The sequence below is a fragment of the Anomalospiza imberbis genome, unplaced genomic scaffold (assembly GCF_031753505.1).
Source record: "Anomalospiza imberbis isolate Cuckoo-Finch-1a 21T00152 unplaced genomic scaffold, ASM3175350v1 scaffold_48, whole genome shotgun sequence".
In the NCBI taxonomy this organism is placed as follows: domain Eukaryota; kingdom Metazoa; phylum Chordata; class Aves; order Passeriformes; family Viduidae; genus Anomalospiza; species Anomalospiza imberbis.
This window is the reverse complement of record NW_027100088.1, coordinates 770218-787018: the sequence shown is the minus strand read 5'-3', so window position 1 is coordinate 787018 and position 16801 is coordinate 770218. Positions and strand designations below refer to the sequence as shown.

The window sequence follows — 16801 nt, the reverse complement described above, 5'->3', positions numbered from 1 at the left end:
TTCCGCTCCGGAAGGGGCAGGCGACGCCCCCAGTCCCAAATGGGGGATGAAGGTTTTTGGCCTTGCTCCATCGGGAGCCCCCAAAACCTCGTCCCGTTCCTGCCCCGGGCTCCGATCGGGAACAAATCCCCGGGAATTCCATCCCAGCCCCTCAGCAAGCCCACAGGGAAGAATTCCTTCCCCATTTCCCAAAGAATTCCCCAAACTGGGAATTTCTCCCCAGTTTCCCACCGAAATCTCCCCAATTTCCCACCTCATTCCCCAATTTGGGAACTTCTTCCCAATATCCCACCGAAATCTCCCCAATCTCCCGAAGAATTCCCCAAACTGGGAATTTCTCCCCAGTTTCCTACCTCATTCCCTAAATTGGGAATTTTCCACCTCATTCCCCAAATTAGGAATTTCTCCCCAATTTCCCACCTCATTCCCCAGTTAGGGATTTTTTTTCCCCAATATCCTACCGAAATCTTCCCAGTTTCCCACCTCATTCCCCAAACTGGGAATTTCCCACCTCATTCTCCAAACTGGGAATTTCCCACCTCATTCCCCAAACTGGGAATTTCTCCCCAGTTTCCCACCTGACTCTCCCAGTTCCCACAGTGATGTCCCTCCTTACCCTGACCCTCCTCCTCTGAAATCCCAACCCCGATTCCATGCCAGCCCCTCCCAGGACGATTGCTCCCTAAACCTTTCCCTAAAAACCCCACAAACCCTCAAAAATTCCCCCCAGAAACCCCACAAATTCCCCCTAGAAACCCCACGAACTCCACAAAATCCCCTTAGAAGCCCCCATTAAACCCCCACAAATTCCCCCAGAAACCCCACAAATTCCCTGAAATTCCCCCCAGAAACCCCCACAAATTTCCCCCACAAATTCCCCCCAGAAACCCCACAAATTCCCTGAAATTCCCCCCAGAAACCCCCACAAATTTCCCCCACAAATTCCCCCCAGAAACCCCCACAAATTTCCCCCACAAATTCCCCCCAGAAACCCCACAAATTCCCTGAAATTCCCCCCAGAAACCCCCACAAATTTCCCCCACAAATTCCCCCCAGAAACCCCACAAATTCCCTGAAATTCCCCCCAGAAACCCCCACAAATTTCCCTCAGAAGCCCCCATTAAACCCCCACTAATTCCCCCTGGAAACCCCACAAATTTCCCCTACAAACCCTCACAAATTTCCCCAAAAAACGCCCCTAAAACCCCCACAACTGTCCCCCGCAGAAAACTGGAAATTCTTTATTTACAAACCCTGCGCCGCCGCCGAGCCTCGGAGCTCCTCCAGCTCCTCAGCGCCCTCCTGCTCCTCCATCTCCGAGCAACGTGGGGCGCTCCTTGGAGCTCCTCCGTGGTTCAGAGCTCGCTCTCCGCTCCTTGGAGCTCCTCCGTGGCTCGGAGCCCGCTCTCTGCTCCTTGGAGCTCCACCAGGTGCTCCTTGGAGCTCCTCCGTGGCTCGGAGCCCGCTCTCTGCTCCTTGGAGCTCCACCAGGTGCTCCTTGGAGCTCCTCCGTGGCTCGGAGCCCGCTCTCTGCTCCTTGGAGCTCCACCAGGTGCTCCTTGGAGCTCCTCCGCGGCTCGGAGCTCGCTCTCCGCTCCTTGGAGCTCCTCCACACCTTGGAGCTCGCTCTCCTCTCCCTCTGGAGCTCCACCAGGTGCTCCTTGGAGCTCCTCCGCGGCTCGGAGCTCGCTCCCCTCTCCCTCTGGAGCTCCACCGGGCGCTCCTTGGAGCTCCTCCACACCTTGGAGCTCCTCCACGGCTCGGAGCCTGCTCTCCTCTCCCTCTGGAGCTCCACTGAGTGCTCCTTGGAGCTCCTCCACACCTTGGAGCTCCTCCACACCTTGGAGCTCCTCCACACCTTGGAGCTCGCTCTCCTCTCCCTCTGGAGCTCCACCGGCTGCTCCTTGGAGCTCCTCCACGGCTCAGAGCTCGCTCTCCTCTCCCTCTGGAGCTCCACCGGCTGCTCCTTGGAGCTCCTCCACACCTTGGAGCTCGCTCTCCTCTCCCTCTGGAGCTCCACCAGGTGCTCCTTGGAGCTCCTCCGTGGCTCGGAGCCTGCTCTCCTCTCCCTGTGGAGCTCCACCGGGTGCTCCTTGGAGCTCCTCCACACCTTGGAGCTCCTCCACATCTTGGAGCTCCTCCACATCTTGGAGCTCGCTCTCCTCTCCCTGTGGAGCTCCACCGGGTGCTCCTTGGAGCTCCTCCACACCTTGGAGTCCCCTCTCCTCTGCCTCTGGAGCTCCACCAGCCGCAGCCGTAGGGTGAAATCCTTTATTTACAAACCTCCGCGCCGCCTCCGAGCCCCGGAGCTCCTCCGGCTCCTCACCGCCCTGCAGCATCCCCGAGCAGCTCCAGGCGCTCCTTGGAGCGCCTCCGCGGCTCGGGGACCGCTCTCCTCTCCCTCTGGAGCTCGGAGAGGCGCAGCCGCAGGCGCTGCTCTCGGCGTTTCCCGGCCTGGAGCTGCCTCTGGGCCTTGTCCAGCGCGTCCAGCGCGGCCTCGGCGCGGCGCTTCCAGAGCAGCGCGCTGCCCACCTGGTAGCTGTGCTCGTTCTGGATGTACGAGCCCGCGCGGGGCGGCAGCCGCAGCATGAACAGCGACGGCGACGGCGGCGCCGGGGGTCCCGCGGGGGCCGCGGGGGTCGGGGGGGCTCCCTCGGGCAGAGCCGGCGTGGTCGTGGCCACCTCGTCGCCCGTGGCCACCAAGAGGGTCTCTGGGATGGAGCCCGAGGGGCCGGGCAGGGCCGGGACCCCGCCGTGGTGGCCGGCCGGGGGCGGGCCGGGGTCTTTGGAGTCCCGCGGGAAGCAGGAGACGTCCGAGGGCAACGGCGGGGGCGCCGGGGGCGGGAGGGGGTCCCGTCTGTGGGGAGAGGGACAGGGGAGAGGGTCAGCCCAGAGAGACCCCCGAGACGCCCCCACAGAGACCCCCAGAGACACCCCCAAAATATCCTTTTAGAGACGCCCAAAACACCCCCCAGAGACCCCCTACACACCCCCACAGAGACCCTCAAAACACCCACAGAGAGACCTCCAAAACACCCCTGCAGGGACCCCAAAACACCCCCTAAAAGACCCCCAAAACATACCCTGAGAGCCCCCCAAACACCCCCAGAGAGACCCCAAAAACACTCCCAGAGAGACCCCCAAACACCCCCAAAGAGACCCTCCAAACACCCCCACAGAGACCCCAAAACACCCCCCGAGAGACCCCAAAACACCACTGGAGAGACACCCAAAACACGCCCTGAGAGACCCCCGAAACACCCCCACAGAGACCCCCAAAACACCCACAGAGAGACCCCCAAAACACCCCAGCAGGGACCCCAAAACACCCCCAAAGAGACCCCCGAAACACCCCCACAGAGACCCCAAAACACCCCTGGAGAGACCCCCAGAGTGACCCCCAAAACACCCCTAAAGAGACCCCCAAAACATACCATGAGAGACCCCAAACCCCCCCCAGAGAGACCCCCAAAACACCTCCGCAGGGACCCCAGAACACCCCTGCAGGGACCCCAAAACACCCCCAGAGAGACCCCCAAATCACCTCTGGAGAGACCCCCAGAGAGACCCCTAAAACACCCCCAGAGAGACCCCCAAAACACCCCTGGAGAGACCCCCGAACACCCCAGCAGGGACCCCCAATCGCCCCCGCAGGGACCCCCAAAACACCCCGGAGAGACCCCCAAAGAGACCCCCAAAACACCCCTGGAGAGACCCCCAGAGAGACCCCCAAAACACCCCCAGAGAGACCCTCCAAACACCCCCACAGAGACCCCCAAAACACCCCTGCAGGGACCCCCAAAACACCCCCAGAGAGACCCCCAAACACCCCCACAGAGACCCCAAAACACCCCGACAGGGACCCCAAAACGCCCCCAGAGAGACCCCAAAACACGCCTGGAGAGACCCCCAAAACACCCCCACAGAGACCCCCAAAACACCCCCACAGAGACCCCAAAACACCCCTGCAGGGACCCCAAAACGCCCCCAGAGAGACCCCCAAACACCCCCACAGAGACCCCAAAACACCCCGACAGGGACCCCAAAACGCCCCCAGAGAGACCCCAAAACACGCCTGGAGAGACCCCCAAAACACCCCCACAGAGACCCCCAAACACCCCCACAGAGACCCCCCAAAGCACCCGCACAGAGACCCCAAAACACCCCACAGGGACCCCAAAACGCCCCCACAGAGACCCCCAAAACACGCCTGGAGAGACCCCCAAAACATCCCCACAGAGACCCCCAAAACACCCCCGCAGGGACCCCCAAAACACCCCCACAGAGACCCCAAAACACCCCACAGGGACCCCAAAACACCCCCACAGAGACCCCCAAAACACCCCACAGAGACCCCCAATCGCCCCCGCAGGGACCCCCAACCACGCCCGGAGCTTCCCGAGGGTCCCGGGGTGGGAGGGGTCGGGGGAATGGGGGGGTCCTGGGAGAGGTTGGTGAGGAATGGGGGGGTCCAGGGGGATTTGGGGGGGTCCAGCAGGGATTTGGGGGGTCCAGAGGGGATTTGGGGGGGTCCAGCAGGGATTTGGGGGGGTCCAATGGGGATTTGGGGGGTCCAGCAGGGATTTGGGGGGGTCCAGCAGGGATTTGGGGGGTCCTGCAGAGATTTTGGGGGTCCAGGGGGATTTGGGGGGGTCCAGAGGGGATTTGGGGGGGTCCAGCAGGGATTTGGGGTCTCCAATGGGGATTTTGGGGGGTCCAGTGGGGATTTGGGGGGTCCAGCAGGGATTTGGGGGGGTCCTGCAGGGGATTTGGGAGGGTCCAGCGGGGATTTGGGGGGTCCTGCAGAGATTTTGGGGGTCCAGGGGGATTTGGGGGGGTCCAGCAGGGATTTGGGGTCTTCAGTGGGGATTTTGGGGGGTCCAGTGGGGATTTGGGGGGTCCAGAGGGGATTTGGGGGGGTCCAATGGGGATTTGGGGGGTCCAGAGGGGATTTGGGGGGGTCCTGCAGGGATTTTGGGGGTCCAGCAGGGATTTGGGGTCTCCAGCAGGGATTTTGGGGGTCCAGCGGGGATTTTGGGGGGTCCAGCAGGGATTTGGGGGGTCCAGGGGGATTTGGGGGGGTCCAGCGGGGATTTTGGGGGGGTCCAGGGGGATTTTGGGGGGTCCTGCAGGGATTTGGGGGGGTCCAGAGGGGATTTGGGGGGGTCCAGTGGGGATTTGGGGGGTCCAGTGGGGATTTCGGGGAGTCCAATGGGGATTTTGGGGGGTCCTGCAGGGATTTTGGGGGTCCGGGGGGATTTTGGGGGGTCCAGCAGGGATTTGGGGGGAAACTGGGGGGTCCCAGGGGTGGGAGGGGGGGTCTTGAAAAAGGGGGATCCGGGAAAAGGGGGGGTCCAGGGGGAAAGGGGCGGGGGGGGATCCCAGAAAAATGGGGGGGTCCCAGGGAAATGGGGGGGGTCCGTGGGAAATGGGGGGGTCCATGGGAAATGGGGGGGTCCATGGGAAATGGGGGGGGTCTCTGGGAAATGGGGGGGGGGGTCCCAGGGAAATGGGGGGGGGTCCATGGGAAATGGGGGGGGTCCGTGGGAAATGGGGGGGGTCTCTGGGAAATGGGGGGGTCCATGGGAAATGGGGGGGGTCCGTGGGAAATGGGGGGGGTCCATGGGAAATGGGGGGGGGGGTCCATGGGAAATGGGGGGGGTGTCTGGGAAATGGGGGGGGGTCCATGGGAAATGGGGGGGGTGTCTGGGAAATGGGGGGGGGTCCATGGGAAATGGGGGGGGTCTCTGGGAAATGGGGGGGGTCCATGATAAATGGGGGGGGGGGGCCATGGGAAATGGGGGGGGTCTCTGGGAAATGGGGGGGGGGGGTCCATGGGAAATGGGGGGGGGGGTCCATGGGAAATGGGGGGGGGGTCCATGGGAAATGGGGGGGGTCCGTGGGAAATGGGGGGGTCTGGGGGAAATGGGGGGGTCCATGGGAAATGGGGGGGGTCTCTGGGAAATGGGGGGGGTTCCAGGGAAATGGGGGGTCCGGGGGAAATGGGGGGGGTCAGTGGGAAATGAGGGGTCCGTGGGAAATGGGGAGGGTCTCTGGGAAATGGGAGGGTCCGTGGGAAATGGGGGGGTCTGGAGGAAATGGAGGTGTCTGTGGGAAATGGGGGGGGGTTCCAGGGAAATGGGGGCTCCGGGGGTCCCGCGGGGAAGGGGGAAGGCTCCGGCCGCAGCGGGACGAAGCGGGGAGCCCCGAGCCCCTCCAAACCCCGCCGAGCCCCCCCAGCCCGCTCACCTCCACCTGCGGGCGCCCCGCGGCGCTTTCGGGGGGTCACCGGCCGGGGGGGGCCGGGGCCGGGGCTGCCGGGGGGGCCGGGGGGGCCGGGGCGGCCGTGTGGGGCCGGGGGCGAACACGGTGGGCACGGCTCCTTCCTTCAGGCGGTGGTAGCCACTGCGGGGGACAGCGGTCAGCGGCACCCCGAAACCGCGGGGAACCCGAAACCCCGGGGGGACACCCCAGAACCGGGGGGAGACCCCAGAACCCTGGTGAGACCCCAAAACCGGGGGGAGCCCAGAACCGGGGGGAGCCAAAACCCCGGGGGGAGACCCCAAAACCGGGGGGAGCCAAAACCCCGGGGGAGACCCCAAAACCGGGGGGAGCCAAAACCCCGGGGAGACACCCCAGAACCGGGGGGAGACCCTAGAACCGGGGGGAGACCCCAGAACCGGGGGGAGACCCCAAAACCCTGGTGAGACCCCAAAACCGGGGGGAGACCCCAGAACCGGGGGGAGCCAAAACCCCGGGGGGAGACCCCAAAACTGGGGGGAGCCAAAACCAGAGGGGGAGACCCCAGAACCGGGGACACCCCGAAACCAGGGGAGAGACCCCAAAACCCCGGGGAGACCCCAAAACCGGGGGGAGCCAAAACCAGAGGGGGAGACCCCAGAACCGGGGGCACCCCAAAACCAGGGGGAGCCAAACCCCGGGGGGAGACCCCAGAACCGGGGGGAGCCAAAACCCCGGGGGGACACCCCAGAACCGGGGGGAGCCAAAACCCCGGGGGGAGACCCCAAAACCGGGGGGAGCCAAAACCAGAGGGGGAGACCCCAGAACCGGGGGCACCCCAAAACCAGGGGGAGCCAAACCCCGGGGGGAGACCCCAGAACCGGGGGGAGCCAAAACCCCGGGGGGACACCCCAGAACCGGGGGGAGCCAAAACCAGAGGGGGAGACCCCAAAACCGGGGGCACCCCAAAACCAGGGGGAGCCAAACCCCGGGGGGAGACCCCAGAACCGGGGGGAGCCAAAACCCCGGGGGGACACCCCAGAACCGGGGGCACCCCAAAGAAGGGGGAAGACAAAACCCCGGGGGGAGACCCCAAAATCGCGGGGAGCCAAAACCAGAGGGGGAGACCCCAAAATCGGGGGCACCCCAAAACCCCGGGGGCACCCCAAAATCGGGGGACCCCAAAACTGTGGGGACCCCAAAATCGGGGCGGGGGGCTGGAATACCTGGGTGATCTTTCACCTGCAGCCCCCCAGGGCTCACCTGGAGCCTCCAGGATCACCTGGATCCCCTGGATCACCTGTGTGTGTGCCCAAATCCCACCTGGATCACCCGACACACCTGGATTACCTGACACACCTGGACACACCTGGATCACCTGACACACCTGGACACACCTGGATCACCTGACACACACCTGGATCACCTGCACACACCTGGATCACCTGACACACCTGGACACACCTGCACACACCTGGATCACCTGACACACCTGGATCACCTGACACACACCTGGATCACCTGACACACCTGGATCACCCGACACACCTGGATCACCTGACACACCTGGACACACCTGGATCACCTGCACACACCTGGATCACCTGACACACCTGGATCACCTGACACACCTGGATCACCTGCACACACCTGGATCACCTGACACACCTGGATCACCCGACACACCTGGATCACCTGACACACCTGGACACACCTGGATCACCCGACACACCTGGATCACCTGACACAACTGGATCACCTGACACACCTGGACACACCTGGATCACCTGACACACCTGGATCACCCGACACACCTGGATCACCTGACACACCTGGATCACCTGACACACCTGGACACACCTGGATCCTGGATCCACCTGTGCATTCACCTGGATCACCTGGACACACCTGCACACACTGGTACACACCTGGACACACCTGGATCACCTGACACACCTGGATCACCTGACACACCTGGACACACCTGGATCACCCGACACACCTGGATCACCTGACACACCTGGACACACCTGGATCACCTGACACACCTGGACACACCTGGATCACCCGACACACCTGGATCACCTGACACACCTGGACACACCTGGATCACCTGGACACACCTGGACACACCTGGATCACCTGACACACACCTGGATCACCTGACACACCTGGACACACCTGGATCACCTGACACACCTGGATCACCTGACACACCTGGACACACCTGGATCACCTGCACACACCTGGATCACCTGACACACCTGGACACACCTGGATCACCTGACACACCTGGACACACCTGGATCACCTGCACACACCTGGATCACCTGCACACACCTGGATCACCTGCACACACCTGCACACACCTGGATCACCCGACACACCTGGATCACCTGACACACCTGGACACACCTGGATCACCTGGACACACCTGGATCACCTGGACACACCTGGACACACCTGGATCACCTGGACACACCTGGATCACCTGGACACACCTGGATCACCTGACACACCTGGACACACCTGGATCACCTGACACACCTGGATCACCTGACACACCTGGATCACCTGACACACCTGGACACACCTGGATCACCTGCACACACCTGTACACACCTGTACACACCTTGATCACCTGCACACACCTGGATCACCTGAAACACCTGGATCACCTGAAACACCTGTACACACCTGGATCAACTGACACACCTGGATCACCCAGACACACCTGGATCAACTGACACACCTGGATCACCTGCACACACCTGGATCACCTGACACACCTGGACACACCTGACACACCTGGGTCACCTGACACACCTGGATCACCTGCACACACCTGACACACCTGGATCACCCAACACTCCTGGATCACCCGACACACCTGCATGCCATGAACACACCTGTACGCGCTGCACACACTTCGATACCCTGGACTCACCTGCAGCCCCAGGCTCACCTGTAGCCCACCCCAGCCCCACATGCAGCCTCCCCAACCCCCCTGTATGCTCACCACACCTGTGCACACACCTGCACACACCTGCGCACACCTGTGCACTCACCTACACACACCTGCGCACACCTGTGCACACCTGTACTCACTCACCTGCACACACCTGCGCACACCTGTGCACTCACCTGTACTCACTCACCTGCACACACCTGCGCACTCACCGGCACACACACCTGTATACACCTGCACACACCTGTGCACTCACCTGTACACACACATGCACACACCTGTACTCACCTGTACACACCTGTACTCACCTGTACACACACCTGTATACACCTGTACACACCTGTGCACTCACCTGTACACACACATGCACACACCTGTACTCACCTGTACACCACCTGCACACACCTGTACTCACCTGTGCATTCACCTGCACACACCTGTACACACCTGTGCATTCACCTCTATACACCTGTGCACTCACCTGTACTCACCTGTATACACCTGTGCGCTCACCTGTACACACACCTGTGCACACACACACCTGTACACACCTGTGCACACCTGTACACACACACCTGTGCACTCACCTGTATCCCACGAGCTCGAAGCAGGAGCGCTCGAAGTGCTGCGAGCAGAAGTAGATGTATTTGGAGCTCACCTGTGCACACCTGCACACACACACCTGTACACACCTGTACACACACACCTGTGCACACACACCTGTACACACCTGTACACACACCTGTGCACTCACCTGTAGCCCACGAGCTCGAAGCAGGAGCGCTCGAAGTGCTGCGAGCAGAAGTAGATGCATTTGGAGCTCACCTGTGCACACCTGTACACACACACACCTATGCACACACACACCTGTGCACACACACACCTGTACACACACACCTGTACACACACACACCTGTACACACACACACCTGTACACACCTGTGCACACCTGTGCACTCATCTGTATCCCATGAGCTCGAAGCAGGAGCGCTCGAAGTGCTGCGAGCAGAAGTAGATGTATTTGGAGCTCACCTGTACACACCTGCACACACACACACCTGTGCACACCTGTACACACCTGCACACACCTGTGCACACCTGTGCACTCACCTGTATCCCACAACCTCGAAGCAGGAGCGCTCGAAGTGCTGTGAGCAGAAGTAGATGTATTTGGAGCTCACCTGCGCACACCTGTACACACACACAGCTGTACACACACACACCTGTACACACCTGTACACACACACCTGTGCACACACACCTGTACACACCTGTACACACACCTGTGCACTCACCTGTAGCCCACGAGCTCGAAGCAGGAGCGCTCGAAGTGCTGCGAGCAGAAGTAGATGTATTTGGAGCTCACCTGTGCACACCTGCACACACACACACCTGTGCACACACACCTGTGCACACACACACCTGTACACACCTGTACACACACACACCTGTACACACACACACACCTGTACACACACACCTGTGCACACACACACCTGTACACACACACCTGTACACACCTGTACACACCTGTACACACCAGTACACACACACACCTGTACACACACACACCTGTGCACACCTGTGCACACACACCTGTACACACACACACCTGCACACACACCTGCACACACACACACCTGTGCACACACACACCTGTACACACACACCTGTACACACCTGTACACACACACACCTGTACACACACACACACCTGTACACACACACCTGTGCACACACACACCTGTACACACACACCTGTACACACCTGTACACACCTGTACACACCAGTACACACACACACCTGTACACACACACACCTGTGCACACCTGTGCACACACACCTGTACACACACACACCTGCACACACACCTGTACACACACACACCTGTGCACACCTGTGCACACACACCTGTACTCACCTGTAGCCCACGAGCTCGAAGCAGGAGCGCTCGAAGTGCTGCGAGCAGAAGTAGATGTATTTGGAGCTCACCTGCGCACACCTGTACACACCTGTACACACCTGTATACACCTGTACACACACACCTGTGCACACCTGTGCACTCACCTGTAGCCCACGAGCTCGAAGCAGGAGCGCTCGAAGTGCTGCGAGCAGAAGTAGATGTATTTGGAGCTGGGGTCCCAGCGGCCGCCCCCGGCCGGGTCCCGGCGCCGGCTGTTCTCCAGCCACTGCGCCCGGCGCGGGTCGTCCCGCCGCGGCAGCCTGGGGACACCGAGAGGATGTCACTGGGGACACCGAGGGGACACCGGGGACACCGAGAGGACGTCACTGGGGACACCGAGGGGACACCGGGGACACCGAGGGGACACCGGGGACACTGAGGGGACGTCACAGGGGACACCGAGGGGCCTCTGGGGACACAAAGGGGACACTGGGGACATCGAGGGGACACTGAGGGGATGTCACAGGGGACACCAAGGGGACTCTGGGGACACTGGGGACACTGAGGGGACACTGGGGACACTGGGGACACTGAGGGGACACTAAGGGGACACTGAGGGGACATTGAGGGGACACTGGGGACACTGAGAGGACGTTGGGGGACACTGGGGACACTGGGGACACTGAGAGGACGTTGGGGGACACTGGGGACACTGGGGACACTGAGGGGACATTGGGGGACACTGGGGACACTGAGGGGACGTTGGGGACTGCACCCGGCACGGGTCGTCCCACCACGGCAGCCTGGGGACACCAACCAGGACATCAATGGGGACACTGAGGGGACACTGGGGACACTGAGGGGACATTGGGGACAGTGAGGGGACACTGTATGGGGACACTGGGGACACTGAGGGGACATTGGGGACTGCACCCGGCAAGAGTCATCCCAGTGCGGCAGCCTGGGGACACTGGGGACAGCGAAAGGGACATGGGGACACTGAGGGGACACTGAGGGGACATTGGGGACACTGGGGACACTGGGGGGACACTGGGGACACTGAGGGGACACTGGGGACACTGGGGACACTGGGGACACTGGGGGGACACTGGGGACACTGAGGGGACACTGGGGACACTGGGGACACTGGGGGGACACTGGGGACACTGAGGGGACACTGGGGACACTGGGGACAGTGACAGGGACATGGGGACACTGCGGACACTGGGGACATTGTATGGGGACACTGGGGACATGGAGGGAATATGGGGGGACGGGGGGACACATGTGACACAAGGGACAGAGGCCACACAGGTGGCACAGGGGACACAGGGGACACAAATGACAGCGCTCACACAGGTGAGGGGGGGACACTGGGGCAGCCCATTGCTGAGAGAGGGGGGGACACACCTGGGACAGTCCATTGCTGAGAGAGGGGGGGACACTGGGACAGTCCATTGCTGAGAGAGGGGGACACACCTGGGAGAGCCCATTGCTGAGAGAGGGGGGACACTGGGACAGTCCATTGCTGAGAGAGGGGGGACACTGGGACAGCCCATTGCTGAGAGAGGGGGGGACACTGGGACAGTCCATTGCTGAGAGAGGGGGGACACTGGGACAGTCCATTGCTGAGAGAGGGGGGACACTGGGACAGTCCATTGCTGAGAGGGGGGGGACACACCTGGGACAGCCCATTGCTGAGAGAGGGGGGACACACCTGGGACAGTCCATTGTTGAGAGAGGGGGGACACTGGGACAGTCCATTGCTGAGAGAGGGGGGACACACCTGGGACAGCCCATTGCTGAGAGAGGGGGGACACACCTGGGACAGTCCATTGCTGAGAGAGGGGGGACACACCTGGGACAGTCCATTGTTGAGAGAGGGGGGACACTGGGACAGTCCATTGCTGAGAGAGGGGGGACACACCTGGGACAGCCCATTGCTGAGAGAGGGGGGACACACCTGGGACAGTCCATTGTTGAGAGAGGGGGGACACTGGGACAGTCCATTGCTGAGATAGGGGGGACACTGGGACAGCCCATTGCTGAGAGAGGGGGGGACACACCTGGGACAGTCCATTGCTGAGAGAGGGGGGACACTGGGACAGTCCATTGCTGAGAGAGGGGGGGACACTGGGACAGCCCATTGCTGAGAGAGGGGGGACACACCTGGGACAGTCCATTGTTGAGAGAGGGGGGACACTGGGACAGTCCATTGCTGAGAGAGGGGGGACACTGGGACAGTCCATTGCTGAGAGAGGGGGGACACACCTGGGACAGTCCATTGCTGAGAGAGGGGGGACACTGGGACAGCCCATTGCTGAGAGAGGGGGGACACTGGGACAGTCCATTGCTGAGAGAGGGGGGACACACCTGGGACAGTCCATTGCTGAGAGAGGGGGGGGACACACCTGGGACAGTCCATTGCTGAGAGAGGGGGGGACACACCTGGGACAGTCCATTGCTGAGAGAGGGGGGACACTGGGACAGTCCATTGCTGAGAGAGGGGGGGACACACCTGGGACAGTCCATTGCTGAGAGAGGGGGGGACACTGGGACAGTCCATTGCTGAGGGGGGGGGACACTGGGACAGCCCATTGCTGAGAGAGGGGGGACACACCTGGGACAGTCCATTGCTGAGAGAGGGGGGACACTGGGACAGTCCATTGCTGAGAGAGGGGGGACACACCTGGGACAGCCCATTGCTGAGAGAGGGGGGACACACCTGGGACAGTCCATTGCTGAGAGAGGGGGGACACTGGGACAGTCCATTGCTAAGGGGGGGTGACACCGGTGACGGGGGGGGTCACGGTTCCCGTGGGGGGCTCCGGGCAGTGGGGTGTCCCTCCCTCCCTCCCTCCCTCCCTCCCTCCCTCCCTCCCCCGGCGGTCCCTCACCGGTGGAAGGAGATGCCTCTGCCGCGCGTGTCGCGGGTGTCGCGGGTGCAGCAGCCGGCGGCGGAGCAGTGCCGGGGCATCTGCGGGTACGGGAGTGTCACGGCGCTCCCCACATCCCCGGGACACCCCCAAACCCCCGCGGCCTCACCCCCAAACCGCCCGGGGCCCTCCCCCCTCAGCCCCGGCCGCGCCGCCCCCTCCCCCTCAGGCAGGGCCTACCCCGCTCCGCACCGCCCCGCGGCCTGACATCCCCCGCGACGTCCGGAGGCGCCTCCCCGTGTCCCTCGCAAGCCGGGCCGCCCGTCTGGCCCGCTTTTTGCCCGTTTTTGCCCGTTTTCCCCCCGTTTTTTTGCCCCTTCCCGCCCGGGCCCGGCCGCACCTCGGCGCTCCCATCCCGCCGCCGCCGCGGCCGCCCCGGAACTCTCGCGAGAGCTCGCGGAACCCGCGAGAACGGCACCCGCCCCCCCCTCCCCTCGAGCGCGCGATTCATTTGCGTTCCGCGCTGTGATTGGTCGGAGGAGCCACGCCCCCTCCTCATTAGCTATGCAAGCCACGCCCCTCCCGCGGGCGCTCCGCGCCCCCTCCCGTCGGCTTTTGGGGGATTTTGGGGGATTTGGGGGGGATTTTGGGGGATTTTGGGGGATTTCTCCACCCAGCTGGAATAAAAAGGGTCTTGGCCTCCCCCTCGAGCAGATTGCAGAGGATCTGGAGAGATCGCGGGGTTTTAATGAGGGTTTCATCCCCCCAATCAGGGTTTAGACGGTTTTGGGGTCTCCCAGCGGATTTTGGGGTGTCTCGGGGGGTTTGGGGGGATTTCACCCCCTCCAGTTTGGGTACAAAGTGTCTTGCCCACCCCCTCGATCAGACTCTGGGGGGTTTGGAGAGATCGCGGGGTTTTAATGAGGGTTTCATCCCCCCAATCAGGGTTTAGACGGTTTTGGGGTCTCCCAGCGGATTTTGGGGTGTCTCGGGGCGTTTTGGGGGATTTCACGCCCCCAATTTGGGTACAAAGGTTTCCCCCCTCACCTCGAGCAGACTCTGGGGGGTTTGGAGAGATCCTGGGGTTTTATTGGGGGCTTTCAGCCCCCTCAATCAGGGCAAACACAGTTTTGGGGTGTCCCAGCGGGTTTTGGGGTGTCTCGGGGCGTTTTAGGGTTTCGCCCCCGCAGCTGGGGCAGAGTTGGTCCCCAGCGGGACCCTCTCGAGGCACTTTATTGGCTTTGGGGACCCCCGCCCCAAAACGCCGCCGGAGGGCTGCGGGGTCCTGGGGGGTCCTGGGCGGGTTTTGGGGTCCCCGGTTTTGGGGTTCAGGGGGCGCTGTCCCCGCTGCTGTCCCCGCTGCTGTCCCCAGCGTCGCTGTCCCCGTCCCGCAGCATCCGCCGGACCGTGCGGGACAGGTTCATGGGGTCACACCTGGGGGGCGGCGGGGGTGAGACCCCACAGACACCCCAATGTCCCATAGGGACCCGAAAATCCCATAGGGACCCCACAGACACCCCAATGTCCCATAGGGACCCGAAAATCCCATCGGGACCCCACAGACACCCCAATATCCCATAGAGACCCCACAGACACCCCAATGTCCCATAGGGACCCGAAAATCCCATAGGGACCCCACAGACACCCCAATATCCCATAGAGACCCCACAGACACCCCAATGTCCCATAGGTACCCCAACATCCCATAGGGACCCCACAGACACCCCAATGTCCCATAGGGACCCGAAAATCCCATCGGGACCCCACAGACACCCCAATATCCCATAGGGACCCCACAGAGACCCCAATGTCCCATAGGGACCCCAACATCCCATAGGGACCCCACAGACACCCCAATGTCCCATAGGCACCCCACAGTGACCCCAATGTTCCACAGGGACCCCAATATCCCATAGGGACCCCACAGACACCCCAATGTCCCACAGGGACCCCACAGTGACCCCACAGTGACCCCAATGTCCCACAGACACCCCAACATCCCATAGGGACCCCACAGACACCCCAATGTCCCATAGGGACCCCACAGAGACCCCAATGTCCCATAGGGACCCCAATATCCCATAGGGACCCCACAGACACCCCAATGTCCCATAGGGACCCGAAAATCCCATCGGGACCCCACAGACACCCCAATATCCCATAGAGACCCCACAGACACCCCAATGTCCCATAGGGACCCCACAGACACCCCAATGTCCCATAGGCACCCGAAAATCCCATAGGGACCCCACACACACTCCAATATCCCATAGGGACCCCAGAGACACCCCAATATCCCATAGGGACCCCAACATCCCATAGGGACCCCACAGACACCCCAATATCCCATAGAGACCCCACAGACACCCCAATGTCCCATAGGGACCCCAGAGACACCCCATAAACCCCACAGACACCCCAGTGTCCCATAGGGACCCCACAGACACCCCAATGTCCCATAGGGACCCCACAGACACCCCAATATCCCATAGGGACCCCAATGTCCCATAGGGACCCCACAAAGACCCCAATGTCCCATAGAGCCCCCCACTATCCCATAAACCCCAGAGAGCCTCCAACACCCCATTAACCCCATAGAACCCCTACAGAGCCCCCCATCCCATAGGGGTCTAGGGATGTATGGGGTCTATGGGGTCTGTGGGGTCTATGGGGTCTATGGGGGTCTATGGGGTCTGTGGGGTCTATGGGATCTATGGGGTCTATGGGGTCTATGGGGTCTATGGGGGTCTATGGGGTCTATAGGGTGCTATGGAGTCCATGGGATCTATAGGGTTCTATGGGATCTATAGGG

The 16801-nt window shown here is 62.0% G+C and overlaps 1 protein-coding gene across 1 annotated transcript; it reads right to left on the bottom strand.

Moving 5' to 3' along the window:
* Positions 1-2258: 2258 nt before the first annotated feature.
* Positions 2259-14470, bottom strand: THAP7 (THAP domain containing 7). Its single transcript, XM_068178541.1, has 5 exons — positions 14390-14470; positions 14011-14090; positions 11278-11433; positions 6250-6405; positions 2259-2857 (listed from the first exon to the last, which is right to left on the bottom strand). Exons 2-5 carry the CDS (start codon positions 14088-14090, stop codon positions 2323-2325), a joined length of 927 nt encoding a protein of 308 aa, XP_068034642.1. The 5' UTR covers positions 14390-14470; the 3' UTR covers positions 2259-2322.
* Between the last annotated feature and the right edge of the window lie 2331 nt (positions 14471-16801).